This window comes from Trachemys scripta, chromosome 11, assembly GCF_013100865.1.
Source record: "Trachemys scripta elegans isolate TJP31775 chromosome 11, CAS_Tse_1.0, whole genome shotgun sequence".
Taxonomy (NCBI): domain Eukaryota; kingdom Metazoa; phylum Chordata; order Testudines; family Emydidae; genus Trachemys; species Trachemys scripta.
In genome coordinates this window covers 74843239-74863610 of record NC_048308.1, presented here as the reverse complement: position 1 = coordinate 74863610, position 20372 = coordinate 74843239, and the positions used below count along the sequence as shown (strand labels likewise).

General features: G+C 49.1%; 2 protein-coding genes across 2 annotated transcripts in view; one reads left to right on the top strand and one right to left on the bottom strand.

Annotated features, from left to right (window-relative positions):
* Positions 1-455: 455 nt before the first annotated feature.
* Positions 456-2910, top strand: MRPS16 (mitochondrial ribosomal protein S16). Its single transcript, XM_034785270.1, has 3 exons — positions 456-673; positions 1048-1308; positions 2624-2910. The coding sequence occupies exons 1-3, from the start codon at positions 622-624 to the stop codon at positions 2737-2739; spliced, it is 429 nt and encodes a 142-aa protein (XP_034641161.1). The 5' UTR covers positions 456-621; the 3' UTR covers positions 2740-2910.
* A 3191-nt stretch (positions 2911-6101) lies between these two features.
* Positions 6102-20372, bottom strand: part of LOC117884682 (uncharacterized oxidoreductase YjhC-like) — a 70294-nt gene continuing 56023 nt past the window's right edge. The window contains exons 11-14 of the mRNA XM_034785269.1: positions 19012-19146; positions 18299-18400; positions 16126-16290; positions 6102-6474 (exon numbers count right to left, since the gene is read on the bottom strand). Coding sequence (XP_034641160.1) covers positions 6325-6474; positions 16126-16290; positions 18299-18400; positions 19012-19146 — 552 coding nt within the window. The 3' untranslated portion in view covers positions 6102-6324. The remainder of the gene's footprint in view (positions 6475-16125; positions 16291-18298; positions 18401-19011; positions 19147-20372) is intronic.

Genomic DNA, 20372 nt, shown 5'->3' with positions numbered 1-20372 from the left:
CCTAGCAACAAAGCTATTGAAACAGAAAGGCAAGCAGGGTGAGGCAGTGAAGCTGCTGCCTATCAGGGCTACCAGGAAAAAAAATGCTTTTAATTTTGCCTGTGCTCCTAAGAGGTTGAAAGTTACCTAAACCCCGAACCACAAAAGTGGGAGTGGGGGCAGGTGCTTTGAAACTTCCATTCCCAGGATCGCCATGGCCAATGGGTCATGAGAGACAGACTCTATAAGGGTCAGGGCAGGGCTTGCAACTCAGGGATAGCTCACGGAGTGGGGGATAGCTCAGTGGTTTGAGCATTGGCCTGCTAAACCCAAGCTTATGAGTTCAATCCTTGAGGGGGCCACTTAGGGATCTGGGGCAAAATCAGTACTTGGTCCTGCTAGTGAAGGCAGGGGGCTGGACTCGATGACCTTTCAAGGTCCCTTCCAGTTCTAGGAGATAGGATATCTCCATTTAAAACAAAGAAACAACCAAAAAAAACCCACTCCCATGTTTCCCTCAGGATTTTCAAACTATAACTTTCAGTTATAACTCATCTCGGTCAACTAAGGCTATGTCTACCCTATAGCATTCACAGCTGCAGTGGGCTGGCCCCGTGTTTGGGAGTGGCAGGGGATTCATTCATGGTCTTTTTCCTCTTTCAGGTGCTGGCAAGAGTCATCATGGTGCACCTTGGTAAGTGCAGACAGGGCTTGTTAAGGGTTGTCTTAACGCACAGACTCCTAGTTTCTGCATCCCTCTAAATCAATCACAGTTAGTGGAGAATGTGCAGCCTTCTCCGCGGAACTCTCTTAAGGGTTGGTAAAGCAAATCTGTCTTATTTATTGTAAATAAATTGAGGTCTTAAAGCAATCTCATGGCAGGTACAGACGTCAGTTCCATCATAAAGAATAATCTATTGTTGGTGTGTAAGGGACGGTTACAGCAGTTTTATTGATTTTAAGTGAAACCAAACTTTTCTCTAAGGCCTTTTGGAATTTTTTGGCTAGACGTCTATACACATCTGTTATAATCAAATCTCTTGTGATACCTGTTGATCTTTCCTTCAGCTCACCTCCTTATGAAAAATTATCATGGAGGACACGTAGCTATCCGATTGGCTCTTGGTGGCTGTGCCAACAGACCCTTCTTCCGTATAGTGGTCGCATATAACAAGCGAGCTCGGGACAGCAAGTATTTGGAGCAAGTGGGCTGTTATGACCCGCTTCCAAATGGCCACAACGAAAAGCTGGTTGGCTTGAACATCGAGAGACTCAAACACTGGATTGGTTGTGGAGCACACATCACAAAACCAGTTGAAAAACTTCTAGGTAACTCAACATGTTTTTTCATCTGAACTATTTCCTTATTTCGCTTAAACGACAATAGATTTTCCTAGGTGATCCTCTGCGTATTTGGAGTACCAAAGACCCTTTCTTCATTTCTTTGCATGAATTCTTGAAAATATGTATATATGCAATCACCCTTCTTTTGGCCACAGGAAATGGGATGGGTCTCATTTATGGAGACACTGAGCTGGCCGAGACAGCAGTAAAAGGCACTTCAAGTCACTAGAGGGAGGGTGAGAGAGACAATTACTCTCACTTCTTAAAAGTCTCATTAACTATTGGAACACTTTACCCAGGCTTGTGGTGGATTCTCCATCACTGACAATTTAACTCAAGATTGGGTGTTTTTCTAAAATATATACTCCTAAGAATTATTTTGGGGTAGTTGTATAGCAAGGGTCTCAAACACGTGGCCCGCGGGGTTATTTTCTGCGGCCTGCGAGCTCCTCACGCCCCCCTGCCCCCCCCAGCGTTTACCTAGAGCGGCTCCGGCCCGACGCGCACGGGGGGCAGGGCAGGCTCCCTGCCTGCCTGTCTGGCCTGCCCTGCCCCTGCGCCGGGAAGCGGCAGGAACGTGGGGAAGGGGGGGGCACATGGGTCTGTGTGTTACTCTTGCTTCAGGCAGCGCCCCCAGCAACTCCCATTGGCCATAGTTCCCCATTCCCAGGCAATGGGAGCTGCAGGGGGCGGTGCCTGAAGCAACAGTAACACCTAGACCCTTGTGCCCCTCCTCCCCAGGTTCCGGCCGCTTCCCAGAGCGGCACGGGTGCAGGGCAGGCCAGACAGGCAGGCAGGGAGCCTGCCCTGCCCCCGGTGCACACTGGGCCAGAGCCTGCCCCCCGAACCCTTCCTCCAGCCGAACCCCTTGCCGCACCCCTGCCCTGAACCCCTTGCCGCACCCCTATTGCACCCCAACCCCCTCCTGCACCCCACACCCCAACTCCCTGCCCTGAGCCCCCGCTACACCCCTCCTGTACCCCCTGGGGGCAGGGAGGGGGCGGAGTTGGGGTGGGGAATTTGGGGAAGGGGTTGGAATGGGGGCAGGGGCAGGGCCTCATAGAAGGGGTGGAGTGGGGGTGGGGCTGAGGGCGGTGTGGGGGGAGGTGTCAGTAATGCGGCCAATGTACTAGTCCTCATGTGGCCATCGTGGTCATTTGAGTTTGAGATCCCTGTTCTATAGCATGTATTATATAGGAGATCAGATGAGATCATCACAATGCTCCCTTCTAGCCTTTGAATCTCTGAGACTAGAACAGTAATATTGCAACTCCAGCTATAAACATAAATAATCTTTCAGGTCTTTCTGGATTTTTCCCATTGCATCCTATGACCATCACAAATGCAGAAAGATTAAGGAAGAGAAGAGCCTTGAAGGCCATAACAGCTTCTGAGGAAGAAACTCCAGGTGATTGATAACATCTGTCTGAACTGAATTACTCAAAAGATTACTGTACAGACAAGGATCAGAACAGTGTGCCAGCTCAAAAGACAATATATTTACTACAGGGAAAACCGATAGTGGATGTGAATTCTTTCATAAGAACATTAAAGTATTTTAAGGCTTTAGGAGGCCTCAGACAAGGATTCTGATTGTCCTCGTTTGTTAATTAATAATTTGTGTCAAAATAAGAAGTAATCGTTCATGTTTATGTCAAACTGCGATTACTTAGGCCCAGATCCACAAAGGTCAAATTTAGGCTCCTAAATTCCACTGAAATCCAATGGAAGTCAAGAACCAAAATAGCTTTGTGGATCTGGGCCTTCCAGATTACAGCATTTATACAAATTGAACACAAACTCCTGTTTTCTAAATAGCTCTAGTGTGGAGGTGGAGAGTGTTACTGACTGTCATCAGAGTCTAATGTATAGGAAGTTGTGCTGGATGCCCCTGGAGGCGTCCTTCTAAAAGTAATCTTACCATGACTTAAGCCATAGTTGGTTTCTAATTTTACAGTTAACTATTTCAAGAGTTTGGGCAGAGGAGGGGCACTCAGAATTGGCCACTGTTGCTTCTTTATCTTCACCCAATTAAGCTGCAAATAGCGTAAGCAGCAGAAAATCTTTTTTTCGATGCGGGGTGCAGCACTGAATGTGACCAGAATTATTTACCCACACTACTGTTCTGCTAGAAGGTATCCCACAGAACATCACCACTCTAAGCACAGCAAATACTTGGGTGTTTTTATACCTTTCTCCCTGAACAGTATTTGTTCAAACGTTATACATGAGTCCAGCTAAAACAATCATGTAAAAATCCAGGAATTACTACACGATGTTCATAGGTTATCAGCCACCACTAGCAGCCATTCGTATTCCAGTGTGATAAACACAATAAGAATTGAGCTGTGGTCAGAGGCAGACAGTTATCACTGTTACTTGGAGGAACTCGCACATCATTCATTCTATCGTCTTCAATCCACATTCTAACTCGCTTAAATGTCTTAGGTAAGGCTTGTACCATCCCCAAAGATCACCAACCTCAGACTCTGGTAGCCAAACAAAGCCACTGAGTTTGAGTCATGGAACCGTCATCCCAAAAGCCTTAACGCCACAGTGCAAATCTCAGAATTAATTATGGGGAGCACATAAGATCTTTCTCAGCCCACACAGTGCAGCACATCACACCTTTTAAAGCCACTTGACGTAACAAAACTGAGACACACTCACTTGAAGATCACAGGTTTCCGAGTGGTAGCTGTGTTAGTCTGTATCAGCAAAAAGAACAAGAGTCCTTGTGGCACCTTACAGACTAACAAATTTATTTGAGCATAAGCTTTTGTGGGCTAAAACCAACTTCATCAGATGCATGGAGTGGAAAATACAGTAGGAAGATGCATATACACAGAGAACATGAAAAGATGGGGGTTGCCTTACCAACTCTAACGAGACAAACCAATTAAAGTCTGCTATTAGCAGCAGGAGGAAAAATTGCTTTTGTAGTGGTAATCAAGGATGGCCCATTTCAAACAGTTGACAAGGTGTGAGTAACAATGGGGGGGGGGCGGGAATTAGCACGGGGAAATAGTTTTTAGTTTGTGTAGTGAGCCATCCACTCCCAGTCTTTATTCAAGCCAGATTTAATGGTGTCCAGTTTGCAAATTAATTCCAGTTCTGCAGTTTCTCATTGGAGTCTGTTTTTGAAGGGTTTTTTTGTTGAAGAAAGGCCACTTTTAGGGTGGGTTCTAGCCCAAATAAATGTGTTAGTCTCTGAGGTGCCACAAATACTCCGTGTTCTTTCTGAAGATCACAGTCTCCTGCTTATTTAAGAAGCCCACAATGCAATAGTCCACTGTAGTGCTGACAGAAAAGTCGCCGTCCTCAGCTATTGCTCCAAGATGAAGCTGCTGCTGTTCCTGCACGTGAGGAAGTTGGTGGGGGCCCAAAAGAGGGCAGCTCAGAGCAAGAGAAAGGGCTGAGAAGAGCCAGGCAAGATGGAGGCACTTGAGATTCATTGCAGGCCTATGTGTTGCTCCCTTGGCACCACACCCCTACGGCAAACCATGGCAACTCAGCCAGCTCTCAGCTGACAGGCAGCTGGGAATTGGTTACTTTTTTAATGGAGAAGTAAAATCTCAGCAAATGTACACATGGAACCACAGACAAATAAGATCTTTTGGGTGATACCTGAAGTCCTGCCTGCAAAGGTTCAGGCAGACATGGCGGGTTTGGATTTCGCCTGGGAGTACATTTAAACCAGGGGTTCTCACAACAAAGTCTTGTGTGGCCTCAGCGTGAGACCACCAATTCTTGCTGGTGGCTGCTCTGACACTTTTCCCTAAAATACTTAAACTTTAGGAAAAACAAATAAATATGCACATACACGTGTCCAAATCATTTATTTATGTCGGGTTTTTTCAGACAATAATAAAAATAAGGTGAAAAATGATATTTGTGTGTTTAATAGAGCTTTTCACAGCACACTCAGTAGCTCGCTGGGAGGCTGGGAAAAGTGATATTAACAAACTGACAAGTATCACTTTTCCCAGCCTCCCAGGGAGCTAGTAAGTGTGCTGGGAAAAGTGATATTTGCATGGTTGTGAGGCATCGGGGGAAGGGTGAGCCCCGCTGCCGTATGGCCGGAGCTGGGGGTCAGCTCCCACGGGGTCCAGAGTGAGTGGCCGGAGCCCAGGGTCGCTGGCTGCTGCTGCGCGGCTGGAGCTGTCAATCAACACCCACCACCACGGGGCTGGGGCTGGGGGTTGGTGACGGAGGCCAGCAACTGCCACTACACAGCCAGAGCCTGGAGCCAGCGCTTGTTGCTGCACGGCCGGGGTTAGCGCCCAGGGCCAAGGACACATGGCCGAAGCCAGAGGTCGGCGCCCCCCTGCTGCACAGTCAGAGCCCGGGGCTCAAACCGTGCAGCTGAAACCCTGCGGCCAGGTTCTCCCCTAGGGCTGAAGCCCAAGCCCCAACGTGCCCTGCCCACCCCACAGGTGGGTCAAGAACTTGCCTTGCTCCTGCAGCATTGTGCCCCATCTGTCTCCAGAGGCAGTGCACGGCGGCTCATGCAGGAGCAACAGGCAGGGAGGGGGCGAAGCTGATGCTTTGGCCTCTCCATCACTGCCCAGGAGGCTGTTCTGACTGCACAAAAAGCCCCTGGTGGCTGCATGCAAGAAATGCTGATTTAAACTGACTTCCAGCTGTCAAACCCTTTGCCCTTGTACCTCGAACTGCTGGTTTCTCAGGGCAGAGTACTGAAGGGTTAAGTGAAGTGCCGCTGAAGAATAAGCTTCGTGTCCTTTAAAGGAAACCAGGATAGAAACAAATACTGAAGATGATTTTTAATATTTTCTTTATCCAAAAAAAATGAAACAATATAGAAAATTCTATAAACCAACCTTTTGCATTTTACAGATTTGTAGTAGGCAAAATTTGATTTTATATAGTGCCCATCCCCAGATATATTCCAGATTAGTATAAACAAGACATGATTTCCCTGGGCACTGGGACCAGTTTTTATTCTGTCCCCTTAAATATGAAAGGAGCAAATTTAAAAGTTCATTTGTATGTGGGCTTCGGGAAGAGTTCCTTTCTAGTTTCTAAAAACACAACACGGTTTTCTTTTCTGGATTTCTCAGCCTCAAATACAAGGAGGTGGGTCTGCAGGGTTGCTTCTGGACCAGTCTGAATGAGGGATGGTTTATTCTCCTGTTTAAAAAACAAAATTATTTCTAGTGTTACAGGAATTAAAGACAGAAGTCTGGTTTATAAACCTGGATCCTTGCATCCCTCTCACAAGGGGACTGTCTGATCAGGCTCAAGGCAGTATTCAGAAATAAATTGTTTACTTTGTCCCTTTACTATTTGAGTTATACCAAAGCAAGAGTTAGACAGTGGTTGGGCAATCATCATACAGTTAAATGGGGTAGATATTAATTAGAATGTTATTGCCAATAAAGACAGTCGCCTCAGTAGTAAAGCTTTTGATAATTAGGGGAGGCAACATTGTCTAGTAATAACTGGCTGAACGAAGAGAGGTCCTACTCAGTCACTCCAATGCTGGGGGAAAAATCTCCGCTTTGTTCGTCTTCCCAAAAGAATTTTAAAATGGTGACGCCCCAATGACACCTCTCTCAGACAGAAAGAGAAGAAATAATGGCGGGGAGAAGGGGGGACCCTGGTCTGGGGAGAGGAGGCATACAGAACTTCTGGATGGGATGGAAGGGACAGAGGGCACACAGAGCCCCGGCTGGGCGAGATGAAGAAACGTGGGACAGAGCCTGTGACATGAAGGAGGGGTAGGCAGATGCAGGGAATCTGTGAAATAGAGGGGGATGGGAGGGTGGCAAATGAAGCGGGGGATGAAGGGAAGTCAGGAGCCCTCGGTGTGTGCAATGAGTACAGCTGAGTGTGAGAGTGCCAGTGAATAATACTTCGCACTTCAAAAGTGACTTTTATCACGGTCTCAAAGAACTTTAGAAATGCAGATTATTTCTTCCCATTTACAAATAAACACTCTGCCGTGGTTTTCTGAAGAGAGCAGCACAGAGTCAGAGGATTAGCTATGCTTCTGCCTCATGACCAAAACAGATCATCTGCCAACGTTTGCTTTATGTGCATGTAGCATTCGGGGGTGGGGTTCTGGGAAGGGATCAGGAGTGATGCTTATATGTCTAAATCGTCCAGTAGAAGATCTGGAAGTAAAAAGAAGACTGACAGAGGCAGGTTTCAGTATGAACCCAGCTCCCAGGTAAAGCCTGGCCCCTCCTCGGCGGCTGTGGAGCATTCTTAAAAGACCTAGTCTTGGACTGCAAAGGTTTGGGGTAGCGTTTAAGGAGCACTGACAGGCGATGCATACTTCCTACTGCCCAGGATAGGGTGATCAGACAGCACATGTGAAAAATCGGGACGGGGGTGGGGGGTAATAGGAGACTAAGAAAAAGACCCAAAAATTGGGACTGTCCCTATAAAATTGGGACATCTGGTCACCCTAGGCCAGGAGTTCGGCTGCACAGGGGCTCACTGCACACCACTATACAGCTGAGATTTGGAACTTGATCAGTGGATCCTTTGTGTTCTCTTAAATAGTAGGGATGAATATTCCCTCCACTGTGGGAATTTCTGGGTAAAATCCTATTGTTGGTATAATGCAGGAAGTCAGATTAGAAAAACCACATTAGTCCTTTCCATGGAATCATAGGACTGGAAGGGCCATCAAGAGCTCATCTAGTCCAGTCCCCTCCGCTCAAGGCAGGACTAAGTACAGTAGAACCGCAAAAATACGAACACCAGAATTACAGACTGACCCGTCAACCAGACACCACGTGGCCCCAGAAGTATGCAATCAGGCAGCAGTGGAGATGAAAAACAAAAAAAACCCCAACAAATACTGTGCTGTGCCGTGCCAGTATTGCATCTTAAAGTTAGGCACATCTGGGCTGCCTGTCCCCGCCCCTACCCCCTACTTGCCACGCAGCAGGCGAGCCACTTACAGGTGAAGACGCTGAGGTTCACAGGCACAACTGTGAGCTCCCGAGCAGAAGTGCTGGGGTCTGCACTGGTCACACGGGCTGTTTGCCCCTCTGGCCGGAGCGGGACAAGCTTGCAACCTTAGTCTCAGTCCAGGAAAGAAGCTTCTTGAGTTGCTGCTGGAACCTGGCCTAGAGTGTGAGCTGCTGGAGCCCGGACTCCTGCCTGCATGCTGTGCCCTGGAGGAGCAGCTCACTTTTAAAGGGCCCCAGCCTGCACCGCGCGCCCACTGATGCCCCAGGGTGCCTCACTCATCACCCTGGCAGTTGGGCTAGAATCAGAAACTTGTCGGGCAGCCGCTGCAGAGCTGTGAGCCCCCATTCTGAGCAGTCCGCCCTGAGGAGCATCCCGTAACGGCTTGTTCAGAGTTACGAACCACCTCCATTCCCGAGGTGTCCGTAACGCCGAGGTGCTACTGTATTATCTAGACCATGGTAGTCAATAGGCAGATCATGGGCCAAATCTGGATTGAAAGGACCCCAAAATCTTTTTATTTACATATTGTTATTTTTTTAAATGATTTTCTCTGCAGTCTGGCCCCTGACTATACATTGATGAAGAATTTGGACCTTGACAAAAAATAAGTGACTACCCTCATCTAGACCATCCCTGAGAGGTGACTGTCTAGCCTGCTAAAAACCTGCAATGACAGAGATTTCACAACCTCCCCAGGCAATTTGTTCCAGTCAGCGGCGGCTCCAGGCACCAGGGCACCACGTGCGTGCCTGGGGCGGCAAGCCATGGGGGGGCAGCCTACCATTCGCTCCGAGGGCAGCAGTCAGGCGGCCTTCGGCGGCATGCCTGTGGGAGGTCCGCCGGTCCCGCGGCTTCGGCAGCAATTCGGCGGTGGGTACGTCGAAGGCGCGGGACGGGACTGGCAGACCACCCGCAGGCATGCCGCCGAATCCGCGGGACTGGAGACCTCCCGCAGGCATGCCGCCGAATCCGCGGGACTGGGGACCTCCCGCAGGCATGCCGCCGAATCCGCGGGACTGGGGACCTCCCGCAGGCATGCCGCCGAAGGCCACCTGACTGCCGTGCTTGGGGGTGGCCAAAAAGCTAGAGCCGCCCCTGGTTCCAGTGCTTAACTATGCTGGCAGGAAGTTTTTCCTAATGTCCAACCTAAACCTCCCTTGCTGCAATTTAAGCCCCTTGCTTCTTGTTCTGTCCTCAGAGGTTAAGAAGAACAATTTTTTCCCCTTCTTGTAACAATCTTTTATGTGCTTGGAAACTGTTATGTCCCCTCTCAGTCTTCTTTTCTCCAGACTAAACAAACCCAGTTCTTTCAATCTTTCCTCATAGATCATGTTTTCTAGACCAGCGGTTCTCAACAGGGGGTTTGTGGCCCACTGGGGGTCCGTGAACCTTTTCAGGGGGGCCACAGGGCCCTGTGGCTAAAATCCAGAGCCCGAACCCCAGCACCTCCCGCAGGGCTGAAGCCCTGATCCCTGGGGCCCCCCACAGGGCTGAAGCTGGGAGCAGCAGGGTTCAATTCTGGAGCCCCGGTGCTCCCCGCAGGGCAGAAGCCCTGAGCCCATGGGAGTACACAGGGGTGTTACACGCCCCCCAACTACAGTGCAAGAGCAGGGCAGTCCTGGGGCAGCTCCCCACCCCACCTCCACCTCCTTCTCTCCCCACCCCCTGGCTACGTCGGAGGTGGGAAGCCAGAGCCCGGAAGTGTGGGCCAGCTACTGCTCTGGGCTGGTGCCATGGAGCAGGCAGCCTCAGCATTCCCTCGTCTCCTGCTGCTGCAGGGGGTTGAACCTGCTCCCCTTTGCTCGGCTTTGTGGCTGGCAGAGCCCTCAGGGTACAGGGACTGCAGGGGAGCCCTCACAGTACATAGCCCCTAGTTACCCCCTGCCTGCACCCTGAGCTACCCCCTGCCCGCACACAGCCCCTAGTTACCCCCTCCCTGCACCCTGAGCTACTCCCTGCCCGCACACAGCCCCTAACTACCCCCTCCCTGCACCCTGAGCTACCCCCTGCCCCCACACAGCCCCTAGCTACCCCCTCCCTGCACCCTGAGCTACTCCCTGCTCGCACACAGCCCCTAACTACCCCCTCCCTGCACCCTGAGCTACCCCCTGCCTCCACACAGCCCCTAGTTACCCCCTCCCTGCACCCTGAGCTACCCCCTGCCTCCACACAGCCCCTAGTTACCCCCTCCCTGCACCCTGAGCTACCCCCTGCCTCCACACAGCTCCTAGCTACCCCCTCCCTGCACCCTGAGCTATCCCCTGCCTGCACATAGCCCCTAGTTACCCCCTCCCTGGACCCTGAGCTACCCCCTGCCTGCACACAGCCCCTAGCTACCTTCTCCCTGCACCCTGAGCTACCCCCTGCCTGCACATAGCCCCTAGTTACCCCCTCCCTGCAACCTGAGCTACCCTCTGCCCACACACAGCCCCTAGCTACCCCTTCCCTGCACCCTGAGCTACCCCCTGCCTGCACACAGCCCCTAGCTACCCCTTCCCTGCACCCTGAACTACCCCCTGCCTGCACATAGCCCCTAGTTACCCCCAGCCTGCACCCTGAGCTACCCCCTGCCCACACACAGCCCCTAGCTACTCCCTCCCTACACCCTGAGCTGTTTTCAAACTTTTTGAGCTGAGTCCCCCACCTTTGAGTTGCTGAGGTGAGTCAGGGGGTGGAGGTGGCATTCCCTCCCCAGACCCCGACGTGCGGAGCTGGCTTGAGCCTCACTGGCCCCTGCCCACCCAAAACAGAAGTCAAACTATGCCCGCGTTTCCACCCTCCCCCGGCCCAGAGCCTCCCCCTCCCACGCTGGGCTCTGGAGTTTTTATGGCATGTTATGGGTGGCCTCCGAAAGAAAAAGGTTGAGAACCCGTTCTAGACCTTTAATCATTTTTGTTACTCTCCTCTGGACCCTCTCCAATTTGTCCACATCCCTCCCGAAATGGCGCCCAGACCTAGACACAATACGCTAGCTGAGGCCATGTCAGCGCAGAGTAGAGCGGAAGGATTACTTCTCGTGTCTTGCTTACAGCTCTCCTGCTCATCCTGCCCAGAGTGATGTTTGCTATTTTTGCAAGTGTGACACTGTTAACTCATGTTTAGCTTGTGGTTCACTCTGACCCCCAGATCCCTTTCTGCAGCATTCCTTCCTAGGCCGTCATTTCCCATTGTGTGTGTGTGCAACTGATTGGTCTGTCCTAAGGGGAGCACTTTGCATTTGTCCTTATTGAATTTCGTCCTGTTTGCTTCAGACCATTTCTCCAGTTTGTCCAGATCATTTCGAATGTTCATCCTATCCTCCAAAGCACTTGCAACCCGTCCCAGCTTGGTATCATCTGCAAACTCTATGCCATTATCTAAATCATTGATGAAGATATTGAACACGCCCGATCCCTGTGGGACCCCACTCGTTATGCCCTTGCAGCTTGACTGTGAACCACTGATAACTACTCCCTGGAAACAGTTTTCCAACCAGTTATCCACCCACCTTGTAGTAGCTCCATCTAGGTTGTATTTCCCTAGTTTGTTTATGCAAGGTCAGAAAGCCTTACCAAAGTAAAGATATACCACGTCTACCGCTTCCCCTCTGTCCACAAGGCTGGTTACCTTGTCAAAGAAAGCTATTAGGGATTCATACCTGGATCTATCCAGTCTTAATAGCTATGAATCCAATGGCTTCCCCTCCCACATGATGTCAGCAAAAGTAGCAACGAGGCAGCTGAACAGCTCTACTGCCACAGTGTGGCATGGGGGGAAAGGATTTTTTCCACTCAGTCCCAGAATCCCTCCCCAGGGACCAGCCCAGCTGCTTGGGATATGCCTTGGCCACAAAGTTTAGGCTTCAGCCAGTTCATAGCTCAGTTTCAGACCATGTGAAAAATCAGAAAAAGTAACAACCATCACCAATTACATTTGAAAACTTGTCTTCACAACCATAAACGTTTAACAGAAAGTTTCTATGTGAAGCTTCAATTCTGCAGAAAGTGATGGGAAAGCATCCCACAAGTAAGGGACATTTTCTTCCTTGCTATATTGCCAGGCTCTGAAAGAAAGGGAGCCAATGGCAAAGCTGGGACCAGAACCTATAATTCCCGACTCCCAGACACTTACTCTAACCACTGGAGACAGCAAGCTTAGCAGGGTGTGAAGACTGGTAGTCAGGAGATCTGGGTTCTGGTTTTGGTTCTACCATTAACTCGCTGAGAAACCATGAGAAACCACTGAGCCTCTCTTTGCTACAGGTTCTGTAAAACAAACGTAAGTTCTACACAAACGCAGGTGTGATGTGAGTTTTAACTACTTTTTGAAATGCACTTTGTCTTTCACTTAAAAATCCCAAAGTATTAATGTAGGGTAAAAATAAATGGGTGACTTCTTAAAACGTATATTTTTTAAATACTCAAAGTGCTTTCAAAATTAACAATCCACACTCTGGGCAAATTATTGGCTCACAAACTAAACAAAAATATTTAAGAGTTAGTTTCTCCAAAACATTTAATGAAACAATCCTCAAGCATTAAAAAGCAAGCAAGTTATAAATGAAGGCAACATACATAGCCAATACGTATCAGTTTCCAAGCACTGGCCCACTATCATGCTATTTAATCTCGCCAAGATAGTAACACTCCAACACACTCACCTTCGACTCAACTAGTGCTATCGCCTCATCCTCAAATGAACACATCAAATGACTGATGACCTGCAATGCACAACCTTAGCTCTGACCTTCCAGTGCTACAGTTAATCATTATCATCTTAAAATTGCCGTTTTTAGCATCTCCATATACTATGCCCTAAATAAAGAAAAAACATAACACTGATCACACAAACATATTTCTCAAAAACACACCTGAACTTCACAACGTTCACATTATGAGCCAGATCCTTGGTGCAAAAGGACCAGGAAAAACGGCATTTCCAGAATTGGGATTCTGCCAGCATCAGTAGATTGGGGGAGGGGTTCCTACCCCTCACTACTTCTAGATCCCAGTGTGGGGCACTACTGGGGTAATTCAAATGGATCCTTTGCAGCGCCCTGGACTTAACTAGGTGCAGCTGCATACAGAAGCGGATTACAATATATTGGGCCCCGCACTGTGGGCCCCACCCCGCTCCTTCCCTTCCCCCAAGGCCCCGCCCTCTGGTCTGGCCAGAAGCTGGGCCACGGTAAGAAATGCCCAGGGAGCCTGGGCCACCCTGGGGAGCCCTGGACCCTCCACCTGCACTGGGCGGCATGCACTGGGGGGAAGGGACAAGGGCTAGGGGCTGCTGTCAGGCACTCTGGCCCCCTGCCCAAGGCAGGTGCAGCCAGGGTCCGGGGCTCCCCACAGCTGCCTGGACTCCCTGGGGAACTCTTACCACAGCCTAGGGCAAGGGTCCCCAAACTGTGGGGCCGCCCCACTAGGGGGGCATGGAGGAACGTTTGGGGGGGCGCGGCAGGGCCCAGCCCTACTCCCAGCTCTGCTCTCACCCCACCCCAGCCTTGCCCCAGCTGTGACTCTGTTCCTAGCCGCATCCCCACTCACAGCCCCTGACTGTGGGCCCCGGCCCCACTCCTGCCCTGGCTCCGGGAGGTGTGTCTGAGCGTGACTGAAAAAGTTCGGGGACCCTGGCCTAGGATGACCAGACGTCCCATTTTGACCCCAGTCGTCCCAACCTTTTTAGCAAAACCAGGCATTTGTCCTATTTGCTCTTGCCAACTGATCACTAGCTGGCAAGATCAAATGGAACAAATGCCCACTTTTGCCAAAAAGGAGCTTGGAGGGAGGGTGAGTGGCAGGGCTTGGGGGGGGTGAGCAGTGAGGCTCAAGTCAGCCCAGTGAGGGGGAAGGTGGGGGGTTTCATTGCATGGTTTGGGCCAGCCCCGCAAGGGGGAGGGGAGAGGGCCAGCTCTGTACAGGGGGAGAGGGAAGAGGGGGAGCTCAGCGCCACACAGGAGAGGGGGAAAGGGACAGGAGAGGGGCTCAGAGCACCTCCATGCCGAGGAGGGGGAGAGAAGGGGGAAAGGGGCTGAGAGCAGCTCCACGCCGGGGAGGGAAGGGGAAGTGAGAGGGGCTTGTGTGAGCTCCATGGCGCGCAGTGTGGGGGGTAACAGGGCTCGCTCCAGTCTCACACTCCAGTCTCACACAGGGGGCCCCTCACTCCAGCACCAGGCGGGGGGCTAGGGCCAGGTCTGCCTGGGGCAGGGGGAATTGCTCACCACCTCCACAGGTGTCTCTGGCTCGGCCGGAGGCGGAGCCTCAGGGGGAAGAGGAGTGGGAGGGGGATAGAGAAGGAGCAGGGGCCGCGGCTAGAGTTCTAGCTGCTCCTGTGGGGCCCCCAATTGGTCGGGGCCTCTGGGCACGCCCCCGCTGGCCCATACGGTAATCCGCCAGTGGCTGTGTATTGAGCCCTATGACTTTAAAGAGACAGGATCAGCTACACAGCACACAACACCAAACATAACCCAGAATGGCAAAGTGTAGTTCTCTGTCCTCCCTCTATCGACTGGGCCACAGAGATGTGTATTTGTCTGCTACAGCCGTTTAGCTCAGGCGATAAATAGAGGCTTGTAGTTTTAGATCCAGAGGTGCAAGTTCAGTCTCTGCTGCTGACCCTCGTGTACACAAACACGACTGGAATGTACAGTCATACCAACGTTCACAACGTTACACAACACAACGAATGAACAGGTTAGAATTACCCCTGTGCAGTGCTGTTTCAGTTAGCACGTTGGTGTGGCTTCAGAGAGTCCAGGGCTAGAAGGGACAACTATGATCATTTAGTCTGACCTCCTGCATAACACAGGCCAGAGAGTTTACCCAGAAATTCCTGCAGTCGGTCCAACAATTTGTGTTTGAACTAAACCGTATATGTTAGAAAAGCATCAAAGCCTTGATTTAAAGACAAGGTGTGGTAATTTAACCACTGGAACAGATTACCAAGAACTGTGGTAATTACCCTCCCTGATAGAACTGGTGGCATCTTATTGCAAGTTTCAACTTCTCTGACTTCAACTTCCAGCCAGTGGATCTTGTAACACCTTTGTCTGCTAGATTAAAAAGAGTCCTCTAGTAGCAGATATCTGCTCCCTATGTCGATAACTATAGCACCATGATCAACTCACCTCTTAACCTTCTCTGAGGTAAACTAAATGGATTGAGCCAAAGTTTCTCTTTGCGGGGTATGCTGTCAGACCACACATCAGTCTTGTAGCTTTAACTCTCGCCAATTTTTCAGCATTCTTTTTGAAGCAGTTGAGTAGCACAATGGTAGTAACCTAATGCTTGGAGATCGGTATTGTGTTGAGAATGAATGTTCCTTTAACTTACGTGTTTCGTGCTTTCTAATGTTTGTGTTTTTATGAAGACATGCACTTGCGCAACCCTAATTCACAAGGGGTTTTTACATAGGATTGTCATCATTTTAAAAAATAAAAACAGAAGTAAATGTGAGGGCTGAGGCCCAAGGGCTGTATTGTTTACTTAAAACTTTGCATCCTCAGAGACAAACTTTAGCTGATGTTCCAGCTTCCTCTGACACTCAAAGTTTTAACATTTGAAGGAAGAGCCATTTTATAAACCACATTTTATCTTGCAGTCTTTTTTCTGAATTAGGAGATAAGGGACAGCCAACAATACAAACATATTGTCATTTTAAGTTGTAAATGCATTCCAAATCCACACTTAAGATGTAATTATCCCCGCATCACCCAGAAATGTGACTACAGTCTAGAGAAGTTTCTCAGAAGGGGCTTGTAGAATGGTGGATTAGATGTCTAAATAATGGGACTTCTGCTACCATTGCTGCTTTTATTGAATGTCTGTTATTGTGGAAATCCCTACACTTGTGGCAGGGTTGACAAAGAGAACTTACAGTTAAAGCTGAAATAAAGCTGTCCATCAGATAGTAGTCAGCTCCATCGTGCCCCATTAAATGGCTTGGAATGAATGCGGATTTGTTTGTTGGATAAGCAGTTTTCTCTCTTGTGCAAAAGTCAAAAACTTTCACTGGTCCCCCCCCATCACAGAATAGTTCTCCCTAGAAGTCCAAAGTAAAGCACAAAACACACCTTACTAAACACATCACTACGAATCTTTGACAGTGTTTCTAGTGTGTCTAAAACATGTCTACATTGCCCACAGCGCGGCCGCACTGCAACATGGGCAGTGTAGACACACCCTAAATGTAATGTCCACAATGAGTTTCTATCACAATTAAAATGTATTAAAATCTCTAAACAAGATATTAAGACCACTCCTAGAAAAGTTACGTTGTATGTTTTTAGTATTTTTCATTATGGACAGCATCTACCTGGTATTAAAATAACGGCTAGCTTAATCAGCAGGAGGATCAAAAATGCACGACAGAGCTATTGCACTTGTTTATTTGCTGGCCACTGACCTCCAGTTTGACACAGGCCTCATATGGGCACAGGCCTTTAAAATGTGTCTCAAAAGTCAGCGTAAAACAGCAGGAAATACTATATGGTAAAATAGTTTTTAAGGGGCAGTTAGCAGACATAGCATTGAATTACTAGACCACAGTTGTTTGCGTAACAGAGGTGTCCAATAAACTAGTGCAGCAACACAGATGAAAACTATTGCACTCAGCAAGACTTTTCCCCGTAACTACACTTGGTTAGCAGTTACACACATAGTATGCTGAAGTGTTAGTGTTTATAGCAAGATACTAATTCAAAAATCGTTAAGGCCCATAATCCGGGCATGTCCCCCTTTTTTCACTCACACATCCAGGCCATGTCCAAGCCGTGCTGCTTCTACTTACCTTGTTCTACATCTCTACCTTTCCAAATGACTAGAGCTTTTGTTCAGAATCTCTCTACTCTGAATACAGGCCCTCAGTATCTCTGTCTCTCTGGCCTTTAATGGGAATGAGGTAGTGTCCCCATAACTAAGGCCCTAAGAAAATAACAGACTTTTTCTTTTCTTTTTTAAATTCACGGTAGCATCCCAGGTAAATATTTGCATTTCATGGGACACGCATGGCCGCTGATCACCCCTGAACTGCTGTGATTTTTCCAACAGTGGCAAGGCAGAAGCAGGGTTAGCGGGTCAGTCCCATCCCAGGCTGTGGTAAGGGGTGGAGGGCTGGTCCTATCCCAGGGAGTGTTGGTGTTTTACCACATGGTGCTGGCCAACCCGACCCAGGTCAGCGATTGGGATCCAGCTAGCTCCATGCTCAGCTCCAGCAACTGCTGCTGCTTCCTGTCTGTCCAGTGCGGAGAAGGGGGTAGCACTGACAACACCACGATTAAGCTCCCTGGCCTGGTCTGCCCCATTGCGACCTCTGGCAGCCCAAGAGGAGACAACACAGCACCAGCTGGTGAGGAGCTGAGGCCAGCCTGATCCTCTTGCCAAGGTGTGGCCTTCCTCACACTCCGATCACCCTGCAGGGGAAAGGGCTACCTCACGCCCTGATCTCTCCATCAGGGTAAGGCCTCCTCACACAGCTATTCATATTACAAGTGGCTGCAGTGCTAGACATTGTGCTGGCTACGGTGGGGGGATGGCTCCTGGTCTCGGCTCCTGCGCTGTCTCCCCCAAGGCTGCCAGGAGCTGCTCTGGGATGGGCCGCTCCTAACTGCTGCATTGTCAGTGCTGCCTCTCTCTGCCTGCTGGCCAGACAGGAAACAGCACCGGCAGCCTGAGCCAGATCTCAGTGCGGCGTGAGCTAGCCCCCGATTCCTGCCCCGGACCATCTAGTGTGGTCAGACATTCCCTGCACTGCCCTCACCATCTTCCTGCCCCCCTCCTGAATGGGACCAGCCTACTAACCACCCCCCCACCCCAATGAGCAACCTCAGCAGGGAGGTGGGAGCAGGGATGCCCACTTCCACCTCCCTGCTGTTGGAAAGGGCTAATTCCATGATTTCCATGGAGTCCATGAAATTGTGATTTACAAAGGGCCTTACCCATAATATCCTTATAATAGGCCTTATCCACAACTCTCATTGATTTCAGTGGGAACAAGATTGTGCCCAGTAACTAGTAATGGTGAATCGTGTGGCAATCACCCATTCATTTACCTTGGTCCCATAGATTGTGGTTTTCCTTGTACCCAGCCGCTCCGTAAAGGCCATCATAGTAAAAGCAGCTGTTGCTCCTCCTTCAAACTCCATATTAACAACCTGGAAAGAGTAAAGAAGGTAAGAAGTGCTGAGAGGAGTCCGGCAGGAGTGGGTGAAGGGGTATTTCCTCTCATCTATCCTATAACTAGGAGTTACAAAGTAGACAGCACACACATCTGAAAGAGGAAATTAACAGAAGTTACATATCTCGCACATGAGGCAAGCTGGAAACTCCATGAGTTGTGTGCTGTGAGCATTTCTACTAGAGCAGCACAGAATTCACGTGTTGTACGCGCGCTATTTGTCAGAGAGTTTGACTTTGTTTTATCCTGTGCTGCACACAAGATACTTTTCAACAGTTTACTTTTTGCAGCAGGACTCCTGGCAGATTCACACCGTCTCAGAGTGGTGCTACTAGAGCTACGCTTATGGAAGCACTTCCAAAGGACTAGAGCTTACACACAAAAGTTTTCTCAAGGGCCAAGCTTTCCTTACAAAATCTCAAACAGGGAAAACTTTAACCAAATAAAACAACTTAACTGGTTTATTTTAAGACATACAAACTGAAGTGTACTGGTTTCATACTCCGAACTAATTTCTACAATTTTTAAAAATGTAAATAAATAAATAAATGTTTACATGCACTAGCTAGATGAACAAAAATATCATACCTGGTTACTGACAACATCATTGTCACATTCATAAACACATCTTCCATATGGACCGCTGCGCAGGGCCTCTGTCACAGCTTCTATGTCACAAACACCACTATTGCACACAACAGATACTGGCCAATTAAAATAACCCTACAAAAAATAACAACAACGTTACTTATGCAAGACATACTGTATTCTTATCTCAAACTTACCTCTCATCTTGGACCAAATTCTCATTATATGTACAGAAATCAGAACCATTTGCTACAGCTGGGTCACAAAACTGTTCCTGTAGGTAAACAACATGAACTCTCAGCGTGATGCTGTGGCAAGAGAGTTAGCATGATCCACTGAGGTATAAACGGGAGTTTCAAGTAGGAGTCCAGAGGTGGTATTATCTCTGTGTACGTCGGGTCCACTTCTGGGGTCTGCACTTTAAAAATTATGTTAACAAATTGGAAAGAGCTCAGAAGAGAGCTACAGGAGTGACTCTAGGTCAGTAGGCGACTTGATCAGTCTAATTTCCTATGTGAAGGGAAGATTTCTGATAGTTGGGGGGTTTCTAGGTGACAAAGGCATAAAAAGATCCAATGTCTGGGTGCAGAAGCCAGACAAATTAAGATGGGAAATAAAATTATATTTTTTAAATGAAAAGGGTAATTAGCTATTGGAACAACTTACCTAGGGAGGTGGTGGATTCACCTTGAAATCTTTAAATCAAAACTGGAATTCTTTCTAACAGATATGCTATAGCTAGGGCTCCGTGTCTGTCTGTCTGTCCACCCGTGTCTGACTTCTGCAGCGGCCAGTGTGGCTGTCCCGGGCTCCCTCCCTGCAGCTGGTGCTGGGGGCCCCTGGGGCACCCCCCCACCTCCAAGATTCAGTCAGGGTTATTTGTGGTACAAGTCATGGACAGGTCATGGGCCGTGATATTTTGTTTCTTGCTCGTGACCTGTCCATAACTTTGACTAGAAATACCCGTGATTAAATCGTAGCCTTAGCTATAGCTCAACTGAGAAGGTCTGAGCTTGAGGAAGGTGAAATTCCATGGCCTGTGGTATGAAAAAGATCAGTCCAGATGATCATGATGGTCCTTTCCAGCCTTGAAAAGTCTTATGAATTCTTGCTATCCCTGGGATTCTCCACTGGCCTCCTCAGGTCACCCCTGAATCACAGCCAACATCAGTGCAGGTGCCGTTCCTATGCCTCCACTTTACACTGGCAGGCTACCTGACAGCAGGCAGCGGCAGGACTCCAGGCTGCTTTATCGTAGCTTGCAGCTGGAAAGAGTGCTTGCCGAGGGACAATGGCAAAGAATCAAAGAGTTGCTTCTTTTAACAATGAACAAGTAACTTTTAGAATAAGGAGAAAAATAC